This window comes from Condylura cristata, unplaced genomic scaffold (genome assembly GCF_000260355.1).
Source record: "Condylura cristata isolate star-nosed mole 26May11 unplaced genomic scaffold, ConCri1.0 scaffold00029, whole genome shotgun sequence".
Lineage (NCBI taxonomy): Eukaryota > Metazoa > Chordata > Mammalia > Eulipotyphla > Talpidae > Condylura > Condylura cristata.
This window is the reverse complement of record NW_004567130.1, coordinates 9,655,612-9,675,365: the sequence shown is the minus strand read 5'-3', so window position 1 is coordinate 9,675,365 and position 19,754 is coordinate 9,655,612. Positions and strand designations below refer to the sequence as shown.

Genomic DNA, 19,754 nt, shown 5'->3' with positions numbered 1-19,754 from the left:
AGAGACTGCCCTGGTGTAGACTTCTCTTTGGGAGGGGCTCACTCCTCGGGAGCATAGGTTTGATGATTCTGAGTAGAATCTAAAAGGGACAGGAGACCCCACAATGGGCTCCATCTCCTTATCTTTATCTTTCACCTTTTGGGTCTGTGATAGACACAGCCTACAGCAGCCACTACCTGCTCTGATCTTATGCTCTGGAGCCTAGGCCTTGGTGCCTCAGGATCTAGGTTTCTACAGCTGGGTCATTGGCTGTGCTCATCCCTTCCTCCCCAGACTCCTTGTGTGAGTCGGCCTCGGCCTCGGGGTGCCTCCTTACTATCACTTCCTCCATCACCACCACACCTCTCCCCCCACATCCCTGCCCCATCACACACACACACAGGTCAGAGAGAGCCCTGCAGAGTCTTCGTGCTTTCCCAGACGCCTCCCTGCTGCGTGGTTTCAGCTTCTGTAAGAGGCTCCCCAGGGGCAGGGCCAGAGAAGGGGGCGGGGGAGGCCCTCCTCCCTACTCCTCAGACCAGAAAGTCAGGGCCCCTTGGTGCTCTTCGCATTGCCTTTGAGACCAGGCCTGGAGCCAGGAATAATGGTCCAAACAGGAAACCAGCTCCAGAGTGTTTGTACCTCTGATTCTCTTTCCCAACCTACCTGCTACCATTTCTTTTTCAGAGTCCTCAGATTGCTACTTCATGCCTTCTGCTCAGGGTTTTCAGTTGCATTCAGGAGAAAGGACAGACTATATTTATCCTCTTACTTAAAACTGAACGCTAAGAAATGTATTTTTTTTAAAAAAATACATGCTCATTTGTGAAAAAAGGAAAATAAATACTACCCAGTCAGTTTTTCTATTTTCAAGCAGTAACCAAGTCAACATTTTGGTATTGTGGTATATTCCTTAAAACTTTTTTTCCCCCATAGTGGAGAAAATAAAGTTCTGAGTGTCCTTCAAAAAATATTTAATATTCAGAGTGGGGGTAGGGCCAGGGTCTCATATTCTAAGTAGGGGAGGCTGAGTCTGGGGCTCTTGAGAGAGCTTTTCTCAGTTTACTTCAGGCTTGACTAGAGTGGCTTTTCACTCAGCAATCCAAGGAAGAAGGTAAATTGGAGGACCTTGGGGGCTCCTGAGGTTTCCCTGAAAGAACTTTGTTATGCAGGTGCCATTACAAAGCACGGCTGGCGGCCCTCCCTGGTGGCGCAGCGGGTTAAAGCACAGCACTAAGAAGCTAAAGCCACTTCCGCATGAGTTCGATTCCCGCCTGCCCTGGAGGTGACCACATGGCGTGGCAGACCTCTCCTGACCCGCCTGCTGCTCCCCTCAGCAGTGTACTTCGTCAATCTGCCTGTTCTGCTGCCCACTCTGTCTCTGGTGAAGCCTCTCACCCTCCGCATCTCTGGCCTGTACCCCAGTTCTGTATGAATAAATAAATACATCTTTAAAAAAAAAAAAAAAGCACGGCCCGACTGTGCCTTCTGAGAACCACAGCCCCGCAGCCACTGGCTGCAGCCTCACGAGAAACCGGGAACCAGACTCACTCCACTCAGTCACCCCCAGACTCCTGACCCACAGAAATGGAGCTAATTCATACCTGTTGCTTTAAACCACAATGTTGGGGGATGATTCTTTACCCCAAATCAACATGATCTGTATCACTCGGTGGTGAGCTTGCTGGAGACACCATCTGCATGGTCACCTCTCACCGGGCCTCAATAAGAGCCTTGCCTTCATCTCGCAGGGGCCTGCTCAGGCCATTTCTCCTCCACATCATATCCCAGCTAAGCCGCAGGTCCATTGTCAAGCCTGCTTATTGCACATCATGACCCTTGTTTGTTCAAAACCCTCTGTGGCAGCTCTCCAGTGCCCTCCATTAAGTAGTTTGGGTTATTTCCAGGAAGTATTTACAACTGAGCAGGAACTGTGTAATGGTGGAGCCTTGGCCAGTCCAAGACCGATTTAGGAGCAGATTAGGGAGCAAGAAGAGTCCTTGTTTGCTTAGGCCCCTGGAATGACAATCCCAGGGCCCCTGGAGAGAAGGAGGCAGCCCCGGCAGCTGGGGCTGAAAGGAGGCAGCAGCTTTGTTCGGAGTCGGAGATGGCAGAATGCCCAGCACAGACCCAGCTCCCCAGGCTTCCTCCAAGGCGGCAAGGGGGTGTCTGTCCTGCTTTGTTCTGTCTCTCCCAGCAGGAACACTGACGGGGAAGGCTGGGGCAGTGGGCGTGGCCAGCATAGCCTGAAAGCCTGGGGGAGGTGACGGGGAGACGTCTGTAACATGTCGGCCTGCAGTGCTTGTCGGATTGCTAACATGTCTTAGGACCCACTGAATTGCAGACACTTTTGCTAAGCGCCCAGAGCACTTTAACCTCCTGTGGCCTCGGGAGTTAGACAGGGCTGAGTTCTCACTTAACACAGAGAACACGCTTGGTGCCAAAGCTGGGCTCTGAATCCACATTTACCCCAGGGGCCCCTTGACTCAGTCTCTTCCACTTTGTCTGGACAAAGCACTGTGGGGGGTGGGGTGAGCAGGACAGTGGCCCCTGCCCTCGGGGGCCCAGTTCTGTGGGAATCTAATCCAGTATGGAAAGTGCTCAGGCGCTGGCTGACTGACTGGGGAAGTGCAGCCCCACCCTTGCCTTGGGGCACAACTTCAGCTTGCCTTGGGGCATTATTTAAAGCAAGGATGATCCCCTCTGGTGCCAAAAGTGCCCAGCAAGTCTGAAGTTCCGAGGAGAGAAAGTAACTTGCCCAGGGCAAGAGAACTACCAAGAGAGACAGTGGCCTGTCCAAGGGAATCACCCACCAAGGAGGCTAGTTAACTTGTTATCCCAGTGACGCCCACCCCCGCTGCACTCCTAGGTCAGGAGACAAAGGCCACTCGTGAGTGGGGGCCAGCACGAGAACTCGGGCTTTCCGACCGCCAGCCCAGTGTTCGTGCCCACCACTGCAAGGGCTGACGAGGAGGGCTTTAACAGTGACCCTGAGGTGGTCACCCCAATGTCAGACGACAGACCAACCCCAGAGCCCAGCACAGCTCCAAGGAATCCCTGTCCCCTGCCACAATCACCAGAGCAGGCTTTGGTCTGCCAGGAGGCTCACTATTAAGCCAAGCATTCCAGTGGTCCAGGAAGCGGGCGAGGTACTGGAGGGAGGCTTCTAGTGCAGCCGTGGGCCCCTGCAGGGGAAGCATCCTGAGTCACCAGGGCAGTCTGCATTCTGCACGCCCAAAGCCACATATCCCTGTGTCCTGCCTGACCAACCCTCAGCATGGGGAGGAGAGAGGTGCTGGGCCTGGGCCAGAGGCATCTCTGAGTCACAGGGAGGGTGGTGGTGAGTGACTCAGCCTGGGCCCACCTCCCTCTGCAAGCCCAGTCTGGGCTAGGCTTGAACCCCAAACCCTGTCTGTTTTCCCTGGACAAGGTGCCTGCCGCCATCACTGTCCCCACCCCCAGGCTTGGGGTGATCCTCCCACGCAGTCCTGCCTCCCACTGGACAGCACAGCAATCCTCCACAAAGGCTGGCTACGGGAAGAAAAGACTGCTGGCTCCCTGAGACCCAGGCCCCTACCCAGCCCAGCCTGGTCTACCTGCCATCCTCAGGCAGAAAGGGGAGACCATGGCCATTCTCCAGATCAGTTGGGAACCTCAGAGTGGGTGGATGACGAGTTGGAGAGAGAAACCAAGCTAGCTGCCCAGTCACACACTTCTTATGCCCCGCCCTGCCCACCACATTCCTCATTCGAAATCTCTCTATGGGATCCAAAGCCCCATCTTTCAGACAAGGAAACAGAGGCCCAGAGAGAAAGGCCACCTACCCAGGATACGCAGGGAGGTGGGCAGTTAAATCCCAGGTCTCCCTACTTCAGGATGGCTGGGCCCTTATCATTTAAATGGGCAGCAGGTGGGAGGTTAAGTGCACACACCCCAGGAAAGGCTGAGTTCAACCAGTTGTTTGGGGAGGTTCTGGGCTAGTGCTAGGGGTTAGCACACATGTCCCAGGCCCGCTCCCAGGTCTCCACGCCCTCCCTGCTGGGCCCTCCCTCCTCTATGAGGTCACCCAACTCAGCCCTCTGCATCCACAGCCCTGGACACTGCCCCTTGCTGGGATCCTTCCTTCATCAAGCTTCCTTTATGGCTTCTCTTTTAAAGGAACGTTCCGTGTTTGGGTTTTCTCCCTCAGCCAAGGTTTTGGCCACAAGAAGAGTAAAGGATGCCAGACAGAGGGAACAGCATACCAGAGGGAACAGCATGTGCGGAGGCACCACTGTGCAGGCCTGGGGGACCAGGACACTGGTGAGGCTGGAAGGTGGGGCCAAAAGTGGGAAAACAAGACAGGCCCTGGTCAGGCCATAGGCGTCAGACCCTGAGGCCTTGTGGTGCATGGCAGGAAGCTCTGACTCTGCCACAGGAGCAGTGGAGCCATAGGTGTGTGTTTGGGAAAGATCCCTTGGGCTGGCTGGAAGATGGAGTGGAGGAGCCAAGTCAAAGAGGAAGTTGCCGCTGTCCAGAGGTGGACAAGGGCAGTCTGGCCAGTGGGAGACTTTAAGGCGCTGGGGGCCTGCATAGGCCAGAGTGGGTGGCCAGTGGTCAGTGGCTACTGACTTTTCTCTTATTTCTTTGGCTGTAACCCTGAGGAATGACACAAAAGTACAAGCAAAAATAGTTTATTTGAGGATGGAAGACCCAAAATTGGGGGGCCCAGGGTGAGGCCACAGCAGCTACCTGGAGTTGGCACGATGACCCCATTCCCTGGGGGGAGCCCACAGCAAAGAAGCTCTTCCCTGGGCCCCCTAGCTGCCTCCCCCAATTTCCGGAAGGATTGTGCGACCGCCAGGAATCAGCAACGGCCTCCTCAGAGCTGGGTGAAGTTTCCAGAACTTGGCCAGCAACTTCAAGCGGTGTTGATACTAATTGTGGTGATTACTCTGACAAGTACAGTGATCGTGCCAGGCTAAGACCCACCATCCAGTGGTGAGAAGGGTCCATGACATGGAGAGGCAGGCAGAGATGGGGTGCGTCTCTGGCAGTCCCCATTCCAACCTCCAAGGTGACCTTTCCACAGCATGTCCACCACGGCCCCAGAGGTGGTGGCTGCCGGTGCGCCACTTTTCTCACAGTCGCTGGCCACACCCAGACTCAGGCTGGGGCTGTTCCAGGAGGCCCATGAACATCCTCAGGCCTCAAAGACCCTTGTCAGGCTTTTCCCTCCGCCACAAGCCCCAGCGGGCAGCCCAGGAGGCCACGACCTCGCAGTTGTGATAAAGGAACATTCCTGAAAGGGTGAGCGCAATTCCCACATAGCTGAGGGCACTGAGGCGGCTGCCAAAGAGAAGCCGGGACAGGATGAGGTTGCCCACGACAGTGAGGTTGCCCAGGACGTGGACGGTGAGGGCAGAAGTGAGGGCCAGCAGGGAGAAGCTGGCCAGGTTGTAGAGGATGGACAGGAGGCAACTGAGAAGGATACAGGCCCAGAGGCGGGAGTCAGTGGGAGCTGGCGGCAATGCCACGCCGGCCTCCAGCACCAGAGTGGCGCCCGCCAGCAGGCAGAAGCTGGGCAGCGAGGTGGCATACAGCAGGGTCACCGCATCCAGCTTCTCCTCCTGCAGCAGGGCACCTGCAACCAGGACAGCGGCCGTCAGCACCGGGTTGGGAGACGACCCCCGAGACTCCAGGATAACCTCCACTACCATCCTCCCGCCTCGGTAACATGCAGGTCAGAAACCCAGTCAGGCCACCAGGGTTGTGACCTCGGTCCACATTAGCTGTGACCTAGCACTTAACCTTGGCGAGCCCAGGTTTCTTTATCTGCAGGCGGGCACTAATAAAATAGATCACTTGCATAAAGCCTTTCTGAGATAAGTGCTCAGTAAGTGGAAAGTCATAAAAATAACTATATTAAAAGTAAATAAAGTTGCTATCACCAACCTCCCACAGGTTGAAACAAGGATCAACCCCCCCAAATCATCAGGGGCTCCACAGGCTCTGCCTGGAGAAAAAGCCTTAGGGCCTGAACCAGCTAGGAAGATGCTGTGCCAATGGGTGTGCACCCACCTTCCTTGGCATCAGCCCTGACTGCACCCACCAGGACCCCAGGGGGCAGCTCCCAGCCCACAGCAGTGGCAGGCTGGCAGAAGAGCCCAGCTCTGCCACGAACGAGCGATACGGCTTTGACATTAAAGAAAACTTTTTGAAGCAAGTGTCGGTGTCAGGACGGTGGGCCCATTCATTGCTTCGTTCACTGACGACCGTTGAGACGATAAGGGAACAAGGAAGCCATTGACCGCACTTGGTTGTCACTGCTCACAAGTGTCAGAATCTTTGGCTGTCAACACTGGGGCTTACAAGATGGATCCAGGAGGAAGAGCAAGCCTTCTAGCTTTGCAAGAAAAGAAGGGGTCCTCCCACCTCCTTGCACACGTGAGTGTGTTTCTCTGTGTGTGTGAGTGTGCACACAGTACCGCCCACGTGGTTCCCAGAGAAAGTGGCGCCATCTACACAGCCACAACTCGGGTGTGGTGAGTGTTTGCAGGAGGGCCATGAAGACTCGAGGCCTTTTCAACTTTTAGTGCAGAGATGAGTGATGAACGCAGGCTCCCCCAGAGCCCGCTGAGGCACTATGCATTTTCTGACACATGCTTTCCAAAGTGTCACAGAGATGCTTACTCATAAGCTCTGCTTAGAATAGGAAATCTTCTTTCTCTCGATTTCATTCTGATGTTTTGGCTTTGTTCTCTAAGCAACCGTCCCTCCAGCTCTAGCATTTCTAGAAATGAGCAGATAATTGGAATGCCTCCTGCTCTTCCACTCCAAATATAGCATTATAACGAGCTGCCTGTGGCCTGTGTGTTAATGGTGCAATCACTGGAAGGAGTTTGAATTTCAGGTGAACGTCACCTTTGGAGAATCCCCCACTCTGTGAGACAGTCAGCAGGAAGGCCCCAGCTCTCCCCCACCAGCATCTGCACCTGTTCTGCACCCCGCTCTCCTTTCGCCTCCTTTCCCTGCACCAAGGAAATTGCAGCGGCCCTTTGCCAGAGGGAGCTCAGCCCACATAAAGTGCCCTAAATTCCAGCCTGCTGTCCTGCCTCCTCAGCGACCTCTCCTCCGACCCAACTCTCCATTTCAATTTCTCCTTCTCCAGATGCATTTTACTTTCCAGCCTCTGAACGTGTCTGAGCTTCTGCCTGTCCTCGGGACCCACCCTGTTCAGTTTGCTACTGGCTCATCCCTTCCCTGTTCTTCATTAGCTGTGTGATATCAGGCAAGGCACCCTCTCTTCCTGCAGTCTCCTTGGAGAGGGTGACCAGAGTCCCTCACAGGGGTGTGTGTGGTGCTAAGCACAGCTCTGGAGCCCAGTTAACTGCTCCCCACGAGGGCTATTTTGGCCTCCCACACTCTGCTCCCGCTGGCTGATACCCCATGCCCTGACAAAGCAGACTTCCTGTTCCCAGAATGCTCTGGCCAAATGGTGTGTGCCCACGGAGAGGGCTTGGTAGCTGTCATGACTTTTATTGCATGATTGTTCACCTAGCTGTGCAAGTCTCCTCTCCTAGACAGCCCTCTCTGGTCTTTGGGGGGAGAAGTACCCACCCAACTATGCCTGTGTACACCCTGGGTCCAGAACTTTTCTCCTGCTATTGTGATCTCTGCTTCGGATGTGTCCCCCCACATCTGCTTCTGATGTGTCCCCCCACCATCCTGAAATCTCAGAGTACAGAGGTCAGGTCAGATTGTTCCCTGAGACAGGTCCAGCTGAGAATAAGCCTAGCAAACTGGCACCCTAATTCCCAGCCTTTTTGTAAGTAGAAAGGTGGCATCACCTTTCTCTCCAGACAGGCCCCCTGGGCCTAAAACTGACCCAAGGTGGGAGGGAAGTTGTCCCTACCTCTGGCTGCCTGGGTGTTCCCCTTCATAGACTCATCTACTCCCATGACGTCTACTCTCAGGAAAGAAGCTTATATCAGTCAGTCACACGCTAATCTAAATCTGCCTGGTGCTTTTCCTAGGACATTTAGAAGTAGAAGCCTCCTCTTATCCAAAACCCATCTCTCTACCTGGCTCCAGTCTGTTTCTCTCGAACTGTTGCCTCTTAAGTTCCCTTCCTAGCATCCTGAATCATGTCACCTAACCAGTCTGCCAATTCTGCTATCAGAGCCATTAATAAATCCAGCTTTTAAAGAGAACCTTTCCCGTGCCAGGTGCGAGAGACAAAGAAATGCCCAAAGTCACGCTGCACCTCTCACAGTTCCTGTCTGGGGGGAGGCAGGCAAATAACCAAGGCAGGTGGGGTCATGTCTGGGAAGCAGAGGGTGCTGGGACTTAGAGCAAGCAGCCAACCTGCCTCAGGAGCCAGGTAGTCGACAACTGGGAGAGAAGAAGGGAAGTGGCAGGAAAGCAGCCTGATGCCAAGCACCTGCCACTCTGTGCCCATGTCCTGAGGCCTTGCTGGCTAGAGCCTGTCCTGCAGGCTGGGGCTCCCCTTGGGTGAGGTACACTGGGCCTCTTAGTAGGCCAGGGCCTTCCCAGCCTTGTGGCCCTGCCAAAGAAGGGGGAGGCCTACGGGTCAGGTTTCCTACTACCGACTCATGCCCAGAGCTCATACCCTAGCTCAGTCCCTAGCTCTCATATAACCTGAGGGCAAAAATAAAACTGAGCTTTGGCCTTGTCTCAGGGTCTCGGAGGATAAAAACAGCCTCTGGGTCCTGGCTCTCAAGATGCTGCGGCAGGGTTGAGCTCTGACTTCGCTTTCCCCTGACCGTCCCCAACCCCAGCCCAGTGCTGGGAACAGCCCCTTCCTCCTACAAGCCTGGGTCACAGGAGCAGGAAGTCTACCAATTCCAACTCTCAAGGGTGGGGAGACTGAGGCCCAGATAGGACTTGGACCTGCTCAAGGTTACCCATCAAGTATAAGCAAATGTGTGGGTAGGACCCAGGCCTCCCCATCCCAAGCGGGTACCCTGGCCTCCCCTATGTTTTCCTTGGATTAAGGCAGAGAGAAGGGGGCGGCTATGACTCAGAACCTGTTAGTAGAAGAGGCAGGAAAGTGCCCTCCGCTGTCAGGCCGTGATGTAGCAGGTCTCTCTCTCTGCCCAGAGCCCCTTATCTCCTTTCATCAGAGCCAAGGGCTGGAGCCACATGGACCTGGAATCACATGAACCAGCAGAGTGACCCTGGACAAACCATGAACTTCTCTGGGTCCCAGTCCCATCACCTGGTTGCCATGGCGCTCCAGGGTCAGTACCCAGCAAGGGACCTGTGCACTGCAGCTCCCAATAAGCATCAGCACTTCCCAGATTTAGCTGACCCGGGGCCTTCCAAATCTCAGCTCAAGACCATGCCCACTCCTCCCTCCCTGGTTCCCACTGGCTTCTGGTCCCCCACTTTCCACCACATCACTCGCACAGCATGGAATCTTGCTGCTTGGGTTCAACTTTTGCCTCTGCTGCTCACTAGTCACATGGCCCAGGGCAAGCCCCTCTGCCTCTCTGTCAAATGGGGACAACAGAGTACCACCGATCAGGGCTGTATGGAGGTCCTGTGCCATAAAGGGCTTGGCAAAACAGGAAACAGGTCCGTAGCAACTATTACTAAATGCTAAATATTAGCATTACTAAAACCCTAAATCAGAACCTAATTTTAGATCCTGGGACTCACTGAGCCTCAGTTTCTGCCTCTCCCAAAGCCTTGAGCCTCAGTTTCTTTATGTGTAAAATGGGATAACAGCCACAACCCTCCTAGGACCCTCCAGGTCACAAAATCCACCCCACCCCCACCCCCTCAAGCAGTGACCCAGGCACTCACTCTGCTGAATGGACTTGAGGCCACGGAGGCAGGTGGCAGCCAGCAGGAAACCACAGCCGGCAGGCGGTGCCTGCAGCTCACCCGCCAGGCTGCAGGCGGCCCCCAGGCAAAGGGGGCCCATGGCGGCGAACTGCAGCGGGTGGTGGCGCCGGCCAAGGACCAGAGCCGACAGGGCCAAGGTGACCAGCGGAGTGGTGGTGGTGGCCAGTTGTGCCAGGTCCAGGGGCACAGTGCTCAGGCCCACGTTGCCGCAGGCCATAGACGTGCCAAAAGTGAAGCTTAGCAATAGCACTTGGCGGCGGGTGCGGCCGGGCATGGGGTGCCGGGCCCCTCGGTGGCAGGCCAGCGCCGCAGCCAGCATGTGCAGCGCAGAGAGCAGCAGCGGCCGCCCGAAGCCGTGCACCGTGAAGATCCACTTGTTGAGGCTCGACATGCTGGCTCCCGCCAGCAGCCACACCAGTGCTGCCACGGCCACCCGGGCCCGGCGGGGCCACCCAAGGGCTGGGGGAGGCCCGGGGGGCCACTCGGGGGACCCGGCCACCCGAGCCCCGCCTGCCATCACCGCTGCCTTAGTGGAAGTCATCCCGCCGTCATGGTGCTCCAGCGGGCGGCGGCACATCCGTACCAGGGGGGCCCGGGTGGAAGGCCAGCTCCCTAGTGGCCAACTGTGGGCCACCAGAGAGCCCCACTTTGGGGCTGTTCTTCCTTTTCCTCCTTGGGTCCAATTCCTTGTCTCAGACACGTGAGGGCACTTCTTGCGCCAAGCCCGTGCCAGTCAAGGTCCAGGGCTATGCTGTGTCCGCGGCCCCGGCAGGACAGCACCCAGAGCGTGAGCGCAGGGATGCCAGGGTCTCTGGTGTCCAGTCTGGCCTAGTAAGCTCCAGGCACCTCTGTCCCGTGCCAGCTGAAGTCTCCACTCTTCTGCTCGCCTAGAGGCCAGCTGAGCTCTTAGAATCCTCCGTCCAAACCCTGGGATCTCCTGCGTGCTCGGCGATGCCCAGGCCTGGGAGGGGTGATCCAGGTTCCCGCGTCCGGTGGTGCCCACGGGGTGGCCGCTCGCTGCCCCCGACAATGCCCAGACTCCAAGGCTGACAAGCCGGCCCACCCTCCGACCCGCGCGTCAGGTGGCAAGCTGGACCCGCTCCCGCCCGGCCTGCGCGCTAGCTCCGACCCCGGCAGCTCGGACTGTGGCTTCGGCAGTGAGAGCAGCTCCCGCCAGGCTCCAGCCAGGGCCTGGCCCGGCGGGCGTGGCCGCGCGCTCCTGGCCCCGCCCCCGCCGCCTCCGTGCCCCTACCGGGAAGTTGGATTGAGACTGCGGCCCCGCCTCCGGCCAGGCCCCGCCCCAGAGCCGGGACGGACGTCTCGCCCCGCCCCCACGCCGCCGCTCACTGCCCCTGCTCCATCCACATCGCGTTCCCTCCATCAGCAGAGCTCCTGAAACGGAGCGGTCAGCCTGTCTGTCTCCCCCAACCAGTGGGGGTCAGGCCCCTCCAAACTCAGTGCCAAGGAGAGCCCCCATAGCGACCCACACAGGGCGGGGGACACTGGGCCATCTCTCTCCAGCTCCCCACCCCCCACTCCATCTTCCAGAAGGGGCCCTTCTCTGTCCCAGGACCAGCCCCGGTCCACCGCCACCGTCACAGTTATCCCACAGGGCCTCAGCATCCTGGAGTCGCCCCTCCCGAGCCCCAGCACCTCCACCCGCTCCAAGGCGGAGTCCCTACTGGGCCCTGAGAAGGAAGCTGAATCACCATGGTCACCCACAGCGGCGGAAGCATCATTCCCGAGTTAGCAGCCCCGGTCCCTGCCTCTGGGCCCTCAGAGCTGACTCATAGCTGGCCTTCGCGGGACCCACCCTCTGTCCCCACTCCTGGCAAGACAAAGCCAGGGCAGGGCGGCAGAGCCGCCGTCACTGAGCCCTCGCCCCTATCTGGGCCCAGGGTCGGGTAAACAGCAGAGCCCTAGAGCAGGACAGGCCCATCCGGATTCCAGGTCACAGGCCTCGGCCTCCCTGAATTCGGGGAACAAGTGGGCAAGGCCTAAGGCAGAAGGTCTGGCCCAGCCAAGTGCCCAGAGCCAGCTGCCAGCCTCTTCCCAGACACCAGGTTCCCTTCCCTGCGGAAGCTCCTGCCCACTGGGACACGGCTCCCCCCTGGTTTATTGTCTGACCAAGTCCTTGATGACAGCAACGCTCTGGAGGAACAAAAAAGAAAACCTAAACGAGAGCCCGCTTATCCCGGCCCGTGGCGCCCTCAGCTGGCTCGATCTTGGGACGGCAGCAGGTGTCCAGCGACCCGCAACAAAATCCCTGAGCTTGGATTAGAAACCCCAGCCTCACGGTGAGACCTGATTCAGATGCTCGCTAGCTCGCTCTCCCGTAGGCCCAGAAATCTGCATCTTTACATTTGCCCCTGGTGATTCTGATGCACAATGGAACCTGCAAGTCACTGCTTAATAGGACCAATTGTAGAGCAGGGGAGTTCCTGGCGAGATGGAAACAGACAGGATTTCTCCAGAAGGGGCGATAGGAGGGAAGCGCAGTCAGCAAGGGGCAGCGCACCCTTCCTCCTCTACACTTCCTGAACAGAAGGCCGCAGGACCCCCTAAGGCTTATATTCTTTGGGGGATTTTGTCAACTTTCAAGTTAGGTTCCCTTTAATAAAAAACATAAAAATTAAAAAGAATAATAAACACCCTGTCCTTCCCAGATGAGCTGGCAGGGAGTGGTGGGCAGTGAAAATCTGTCCCCCAAGACTGCCACAAAGGGGCCCCAGCTGCCCTGCCTGGCTACAGGGAGGAGTAAGGTAGACTAGATGCAGCCTAAATGGGCCTGGGGGGGTGAGAGGGCTGCACAGTTGGGATGGCTGAGGGCAGAGCCCAAGCAGGTGACTCTGAGGTAGGCCCAGCCAGGAGCCCAGGGAGACCAAGGTGCAGACTCACCACCACTGACTGCCACGGCGGCCCCTGAGGGGTGCAGGCCAAGAGCTCTGCAGAGGAGGAAGCAAGGTGCCCAGGTGTGTGCCTCTTGGATGGTGGGGGTGCAGGCAGGTCTGTCTGGCTCTGGAGCCCTGTTTTAAACTGCCCTGACCTGAAGGCCGCAAGGCTCTCAGTGGGATGCTCCTTTGGGGAACGTGCAGGGCAGGGAGCTTACCTCCATGGTACCCCGGCACTCCTCAGGGTCTACCCCAAGCTCAGCTGTCAGCTGTGTGGCCCTCGCCCCATGCCGTCCCTGCCACAACCCCTCCTCCCCGCCCAATGCAGAGACCAGGTAATGTGGGGAGGGACTCGGGATGGCACTGGACCAGAGAAGAACCATTTCCAGCAACTGAGCTGCAAAAGCTGTGGGTTGTTGGCCTCTCCTCTCATTGCTGCACCCCTGGACCTGCATTCCACTGCTGTGATCAGTGGGGAGCCCACGGGTGTATCTCCAAGGCACATGCCTGAAGCTATGAGTTAGGAAGCAGGCTGATAGCGGGGAAACGCAACTGTCAGAGTCACACAGACCTAAGTACAAGTAGGACAGGAGCCTGGACCCGATCCCAGAGAGGGCCTCTGTCTGTTAGACTCTGTGGGCCCTGCACGGGACACGCCTGTCCTCTCACCCACATGCCTCCTCAGGGTCCCTGCTGATGGTGCTGGGCAGACACCTGACCCGTGGGCTGTGCTGTCGGGCTTTGGGACATAGGCCCACACCGTAAGAGGGGCTGAGGACTTGAACTGGGAGGCGGGCCAGCTGGACCACCCTCAGAAGCCGCCACCCTTGACTGCTCCAAGTTGTGAGCTGGGTCTTTTCAGAAAATGACCTTTGGTTTGAACAGGATTCAATAATTCTGAACAGGGTTCGGCTCCTACTAGGACCCTCCCTCCAGAGGGAGGCTCTCGCGTGGTTCGTGGGCCCTTCAAAGCCCTGGTGACCATCTCCAGCCTGGCCTGAGGCCTGCCACAGCCAGCCTCCCCTACCTGGGAGGGGAGTGGCTCCCTCAGTCAGTGTCTCTGGGGTTGGGGAGGCAGAAGCCTGGTGCAGTGACACCAGCAAGGAGTCACTTCAGGTCACGGGGTGAGGATTTGGCTCTCCCATCTCCAGACGTGTGACCTGAGGCAGAGGGACTCCACCCTGTGCCGTGAGGCTACTGGTGAGTCAGGGCACCTTTACAGCCCCCTGCAGGCTCCCTGCCCCAGGAGGGCAAGCGTGGGGAAGTGCAGAGGCAGGTTTTTCTCATATCTTGATGTTTGTTTCTGTACAACAGAATTTTTAAAAACACCTCCTTCTCCTCCCGGCCCAGGGTTTAGAACTGGCTCTCTAGAAAGAGGCCCCTTTAATCTGTGTCTCCGATTAACGGCTCCCTTTCGTTCCTCAGTGAGTTGTGGGCAGGGGGTGCCCCCTGGCCTGAACCCCAACTCCTAGCATACAGTCCAGGGCCAGCGAGGAAGGGTGGTGGCCTCACGTAGGAAAAGCAGGGGCTCAGATTCCTTCCTGGGCCCCCAGCTGAGTTTGGGCTCTGGCACAAAATCATCGCTCTCCCGGATGCCCCCATTTTTCAGTGGAGGAGTCAGAAGGCCACCCCAGATGCGGGCCCTGCCCGATGCTTACTTTTCTTCCTTGAAGACCAGTTTCTTTCTCTGTCATGCAGAGATGAAAAGGAAAATAACAACTTTGGCTTGTGCAAAAGTGTCAGCGAGTATGTGCCCTATAACAAAGTCAGCAGCATAACTATCCCAGTTCCCAGGAGAATGTCACCTGCTCTCTTTTGCAACCCCTGGCGGGATCCCCCTCCTCTGGTCCCCAGCATGAGGCACTCGGGCATTTTGCCAGTGCACAATCAATGCTTTAATCATTTTGGAAGCAGACTTTGAGCAGCTCTGTGGAGTCTTCACCAGCTAATGCGCTCCCCACACTGGCTTTGGGGGTGCCCACGACACTGGCATCCTTCCTGCAGGTGCCCAGCCCCAGAGCCAGTGGGGCTCACGGGCTCACGATGCCAGTGGCAGGGGTGTGGGTGGGGGGCAGGGATACTCTGGTGCTGAGGAGTCAGAGATGCTTCAAGACTGCAGCCTCTGGGTGACTTTCAGGGGACCTCTTGGGGCGGTGCTTGGCTCCCTGCTCCTGGCTGGGCGGTGGCTTTGGATCCCCGCCGAGTGGCGACTGAGATGATGGGGCCATGCCCCAAGTGTCTGGGTGGAGGCAGAGGCCCAGAGAGGGTACAGGGCTGAAGTCGGCTACCAGCTCACCAGCCTCAGCTCGATGGTTTCACCATCCTTGGGTCTGTAGTCGGCAATACCTGCAGAAACAGACCAGGTGTGGGGGAAGATTCCCAGGGCAGGGTGTCCCACGCCCCAACCTCATCTCCCCACTCTTACAGGTCTGGGACATCCTCTCAGGGTTTGGCTGTGGGAAAACACTGAACTACTCAACTCAGGGTCCTGGAGGCCCAGAGGCTTTTTGCAGGGGGGAATCCCCTGGAGAGTAGGAGTACTGGGCAGGGGGCAGATAACCCACACGGAGGGGAAGGAAGCAAGGCCCCGACAGGCCACCCCCAGGATCATTGTCTGCAGTCCTGCAGGGGCTGTGAGAAAGAGGAACTTTCTTGGTGGGGCATGGAGGGAGAACCAGGGAGAGTCAGCCTTCACTCACAAGGCACATCAAGCTCGTGTGGGGCCCCGGGATTCAAGCCCCAGCTCTGCCGCTCACTGTCTGTGTGGCTTAGGACAAGCTGTTGGGCCTCTGGGAGTGCTGGGGTCAGCCAGCCCCTCCCTTTTCCCAGGACTTCCTGTCGGGCTGGGGGGATCTCAGAAGCTCAAGTCTACGGCCTCCATATGTCCACTGGGTCCTCCCCCAGGTCACATCCTCCAGTACAGCCTTTACCATAAGGGCGCCACATCGGCACCCCTTTGTTTTTACATCATTTTGCACATTTTTTTTCCATCCCGATTGTAATCCCCGCGGGTTTCCCATCACCAGATCACCCCTGTGCCACCACCCTAGTCCCATGCATTTCCCTCCCTTCCCCCCCTCCCGTTTTTGATCCCAATTCCCCACTCCGCCCCCACAGAATGTCTCTGGTATATGGTTGTTCATTATTTTTGTTATTTTCTCGCCTGGTCCATTATACTCCTGCTATGAGTGAAACCATCCGGTATTTTTCTTTCTCTTTCTGCACCCCTTTGTTTTATTTCTCACTTTGGTCAAAAAACAGGCAGGGAAAAAGAATGTTTTCCACAGGCCCCCTCAGAAAGTCCCACCTACAAGGCCAGCCGCCCAGTGCCGGCATGTGGCCAGTGCCCAGAAGCGCAGGTGGCGGGAGCAGGACAGAGTACGGCTGGTGACCAGCTTTGTGCACCAGGATGCTCACGACAGCTTGGGGCCTGTGAGTCAGATTGGGGACACCTGGAGGTCCGGCAGGAGCTGGAGAATTACAGCCTGGGACTCCACTCCACTGCCGCTTGTGCCTCACACAGCCTGGGGTGGGCCCGGGCTGGTCCCGCCATCCCTTCTCTCTAGCCAGCGGAAGGTGCAGAGCCTGGGCCACTCCTAGCAACAGGGGCGGGTCCGAGAAGCCCCCGTGCTTCTTCCACCTTTGAGACACCAGAAGTTTGTCAGGGAACCCAGAGACAAGTGTTCTCCATTATGAAGGGGACAATGGCAGGAAGACGCAGAAGGGCCTCCCTAGAGGAGAAGGGAGTCGTGGGGAGGCAGGCTGGCCCTGAACAGCCCAACCCTGGAGCCCCTATTCCCCCTGGACTCCACATGAGCCAGTGGGTCTCACACCACGGAAGCTGGTTTGCATTGCATTTCCTGTTACCCAAAGTACCCTAGAGGAAGATGCTTCTACAAAGACAGGGGAGAGCTGCATATCCCAACATAGAAAAGTATCTGTAATATATTCAGAATGAAAAAATCAAGCAGTGAAACCATCTACAGAGCTGGGTCTCCAATAGGCTGACCTGAAATTTTGGTACCCCCCCAAAAAAATCATACAAAATATGTCATCAATAACCTTGCATTGGTGACATCTTGGTATGAGAATATTGTTGATCACTGATTAAATAAAACATTATTAGTATTATTTCAGCAAGCAGAAATTTAGAATAGATAGACCCCTCACTTTTTATTTCTGTCAGCATTGCTACAGAATATGGCTCCATTTTAATGAAAACAAACAAGCCCTATATTTAAAAAATGATCTGGAGGAAACACACTAGAAGTTATAAGAAGGCATTTCTGGGATGTAAATTTTGGGTGATGTTTAACTTTCTTTGCTGTCTCTCTGCTGTCCTAGAATTGCTAGAGAATTCAAAGAATTCAGTTCAATGAATGGAATGATATACAACCCTGGCCCTCCACACTTATCTGGACCAGGAAAGGTCAGGGGAAAGCTGGGGTGATTGGAGAGGCTTCTCTCTGGGGCAGATGGGGGACACGTCCAGAGGTGGCAGGTCCCTAAACTCACCTTGCAGCAAGGGGACGTCGGGGTCCCGGAGGAGCTGCCAGAACTCACGTTCCCCGGCTTCCTTCCCCATCACCAAGGTCAGGTAGGGACCTGACAAGGAGGCCTGGGTTCCATACCTGCCGGGAAAGTGAAGAGGGAGAAGAGGTGCTTCTGCTCCGTGGCCAGCACTGGGCAAGCCTGGTCCCCTCCTGGGGGGCTGCCCCTCCTCCCCATCCCCGCCTGACACTGTCCACTTAGGGACTCACCCCCTTGGTACTGGCCATGACCATGGCCTGCAGGAAGGGGCACCCTTTATGATCAGTTCAGCTGTTGCCCCCCACCCGGCGGCGGATGACATAGGAGCTGAGAATCGAAGTTGCTAGCTTCGCCCAGAAGACCCTGTCTCCCCTGGGAGAGGGTGAGCCATGCGGAGAGACGCAAACATGCGAGGCAGGACAGAGACACCCGGTGGTGGGACCAGGTCTGTGGTCAGGAAGATCCCATGACTTGGGGACCTGATTCTGTGACCTCACTTCCTGCGGCCAGGTTGCTCCTCTCTGATTCTACCTCTGCCCGGTTCCTGGAGAGGACTGAAGTGAGAATGGGCCCTGGTGCCAAGAGGCTCCCTCCTCAGACCCCCGGGCCTCTCGCCTCCGTCCTACATATCCAACCCATGGGCGCCACTGCCAAAGGGTCCTCTTGAAACTCCTTGCAAGAGGCTTATCAGCGGCCGAGGGAGGATTTTTGTAGTTTTAAGAAGAGGGGTAAAAAGCCCACCCATGCGACAAAGCGAGAGTATTATTTTAGGGAACGTAGCCGCAGGTACCCAGTCATTTCCACTCTGGCTGGCTGCTGGGGCCCTTCTCCGAGCACATCATGTCTCTCTCTCTGTCCCTCCCTCCCTCCCCCCTCTCCCTGTCTCCCCCTGGCCCCCCTTCTCCCTCTCTCTCCTCCCCACCGACCCACGACCCTCTCTCTAGGGCTTGCTATAGGGCTGAGTCTGTGGTGTGGTCCCTGTGCGGGACAGGACCTTCATCACTGATCCCTGAACCCATGAGGGCACCCACCCCAACCAACAAGAGAATTATTCCTCAGATCCGTGTCCCTGACAGCTTCTCAGAGGTTCTGGAGTTCTGAATGACATGTCAGGCTCCGTTTTTTTCATTCTGATGACAATATCTAAGCACGAACGTCAGCAGGCTGCAGACAGGTCTGCCAAGGGGGCTGGTGGGCAGTTCTCTGGGTCTATGCGCCCCTGGCAGTACCACCCAGGTGCCAGGAAGTGGGGGGGGGGTGCCGCCAGGGCCTTCGCTGCTGGGGCAGCTAGGACCCAGGAGGTTAAGAGCACCAGGCTCTCGGCCGCGGACAGGGCCACCTGCTTCTCCACAGGCTTTACAGTTTTCTTTGTACTTAATTCACAAAGTTGTCTAGGGTTTTAATTGTCCAGAGCCAGAAAGAGAAAGGCCTTGTAGTAGCAAACATATTATCAGCGCCCACCTAGTTCATAGAACAGAAATGAGTCAATGTGGAGTCCAGAGAACATTGTCCTTCTCAGCGGCCTTTGCATGGCTCTGACCAGACTTTCCCCAACCCAGATGAGCCCTAGGGCAACAGCACTCCCCCCCACCCCCGCCCCTGGCTGTAGGATGCTGTCCTTTGGGAATGCCAGTAGGAGAATTGAAACTGGGGCCGTCTGGAACGGAGGCATCTCTTTCTAGAAGAGAAGCCGGGCCCAGGTGTCTAGTGGGCTCGACTCCCTGAGCTACATTGGGGATCACCTCCACCTTTCCCATCTTATTCAGGCACAGACAAGCCTGGCACAGGGCAGCACTTTGCAGATGCGAAGTGTCAAATCTCAAGATGAGAAGCAAGTTGAAAAATGTCCAACATCCACATGCTACTGAGGGCTCACGCTTGGTAATTCGCCAAGGGATTAGACAACGATTGTTTGCTAATAAAACTTCTTATCTTTATGAAAGCCAGTTAGATCGAGCACTTACCCCGTGCTGGCCCTGGCACCTATAAAAATCCTGCGTCAAATCTTGTATAGGCACTCATGCCCAGACATCTGGCACCCTCACTGAGTTGGGGGTGAGTTCTGGGTCCTACAGTTCCAAGTGGTGGAGCTGGGATTCCAATGTGGGGTTCCTGCATGCCACCCTTAGCACCCTGTATCTGCTATAGAGTCAGAGTCAGGGGTAGAAAAGGTGGAAGCAGAGCCTGGGCGGGTGCTGCTCTCTAGGGGACTCTTTCCTCCACGCCATCTTTCTTGAGACCCCCTTGCAGGGAAGTGGGGTCAGGTAGGTGAGGGATGGGAGGTGGTGGGGGGCAATGGAGGGGAGTGTCTCACGTGAATCCTCCAAGCGCCTGGGCCTTCTTCAGGACATCTTCCAAGGAGGACCCAGCAGGGACAGAAATGGAGTGACTGTACATCGGCAGGACGCTGGGGACTCTCAGCCGGACGCTGATGTCCTCTGGGGCTTGGGTCTGTGAAAGGGTCTCTGTAGCTGGTTCCAGCATGGCTGTGCCAAGGAGAGC

General features: G+C 56.7%; 2 protein-coding genes across 3 annotated transcripts in view; both read right to left on the bottom strand.

The window, feature by feature from the left end:
- Nucleotides 1-4,644: 4,644 nt before the first annotated feature.
- Nucleotides 4,645-11,031, bottom strand: SLC35E4 (solute carrier family 35, member E4). Its single transcript, XM_004690909.2, has 2 exons — nucleotides 9,790-11,031; nucleotides 4,645-5,602 (listed from the first exon to the last, which is right to left on the bottom strand). The coding sequence occupies exons 1-2, from the start codon at nucleotides 10,406-10,408 to the stop codon at nucleotides 5,169-5,171; spliced, it is 1,053 nt and encodes a 350-aa protein (XP_004690966.1). The 5' UTR covers nucleotides 10,409-11,031; the 3' UTR covers nucleotides 4,645-5,168.
- A 3,570-nt stretch (nucleotides 11,032-14,601) lies between these two features.
- The window catches only part of TCN2 (transcobalamin II), a 13,038-nt gene continuing 7,885 nt past the window's right edge, over nucleotides 14,602-19,754 (bottom strand). For both annotated transcript variants that reach the window (XM_012730798.1, XM_004690675.2), the window contains exons 7-9: nucleotides 19,567-19,738; nucleotides 17,238-17,353; nucleotides 14,602-15,068 (exon numbers count right to left, since the gene is read on the bottom strand). In XM_012730798.1, coding sequence (XP_012586252.1) covers nucleotides 15,007-15,068; nucleotides 17,238-17,353; nucleotides 19,567-19,738 — 350 coding nt within the window. In that variant the 3' untranslated portion in view covers nucleotides 14,602-15,006. The remainder of the gene's footprint in view (nucleotides 15,069-17,237; nucleotides 17,354-19,566; nucleotides 19,739-19,754) is intronic.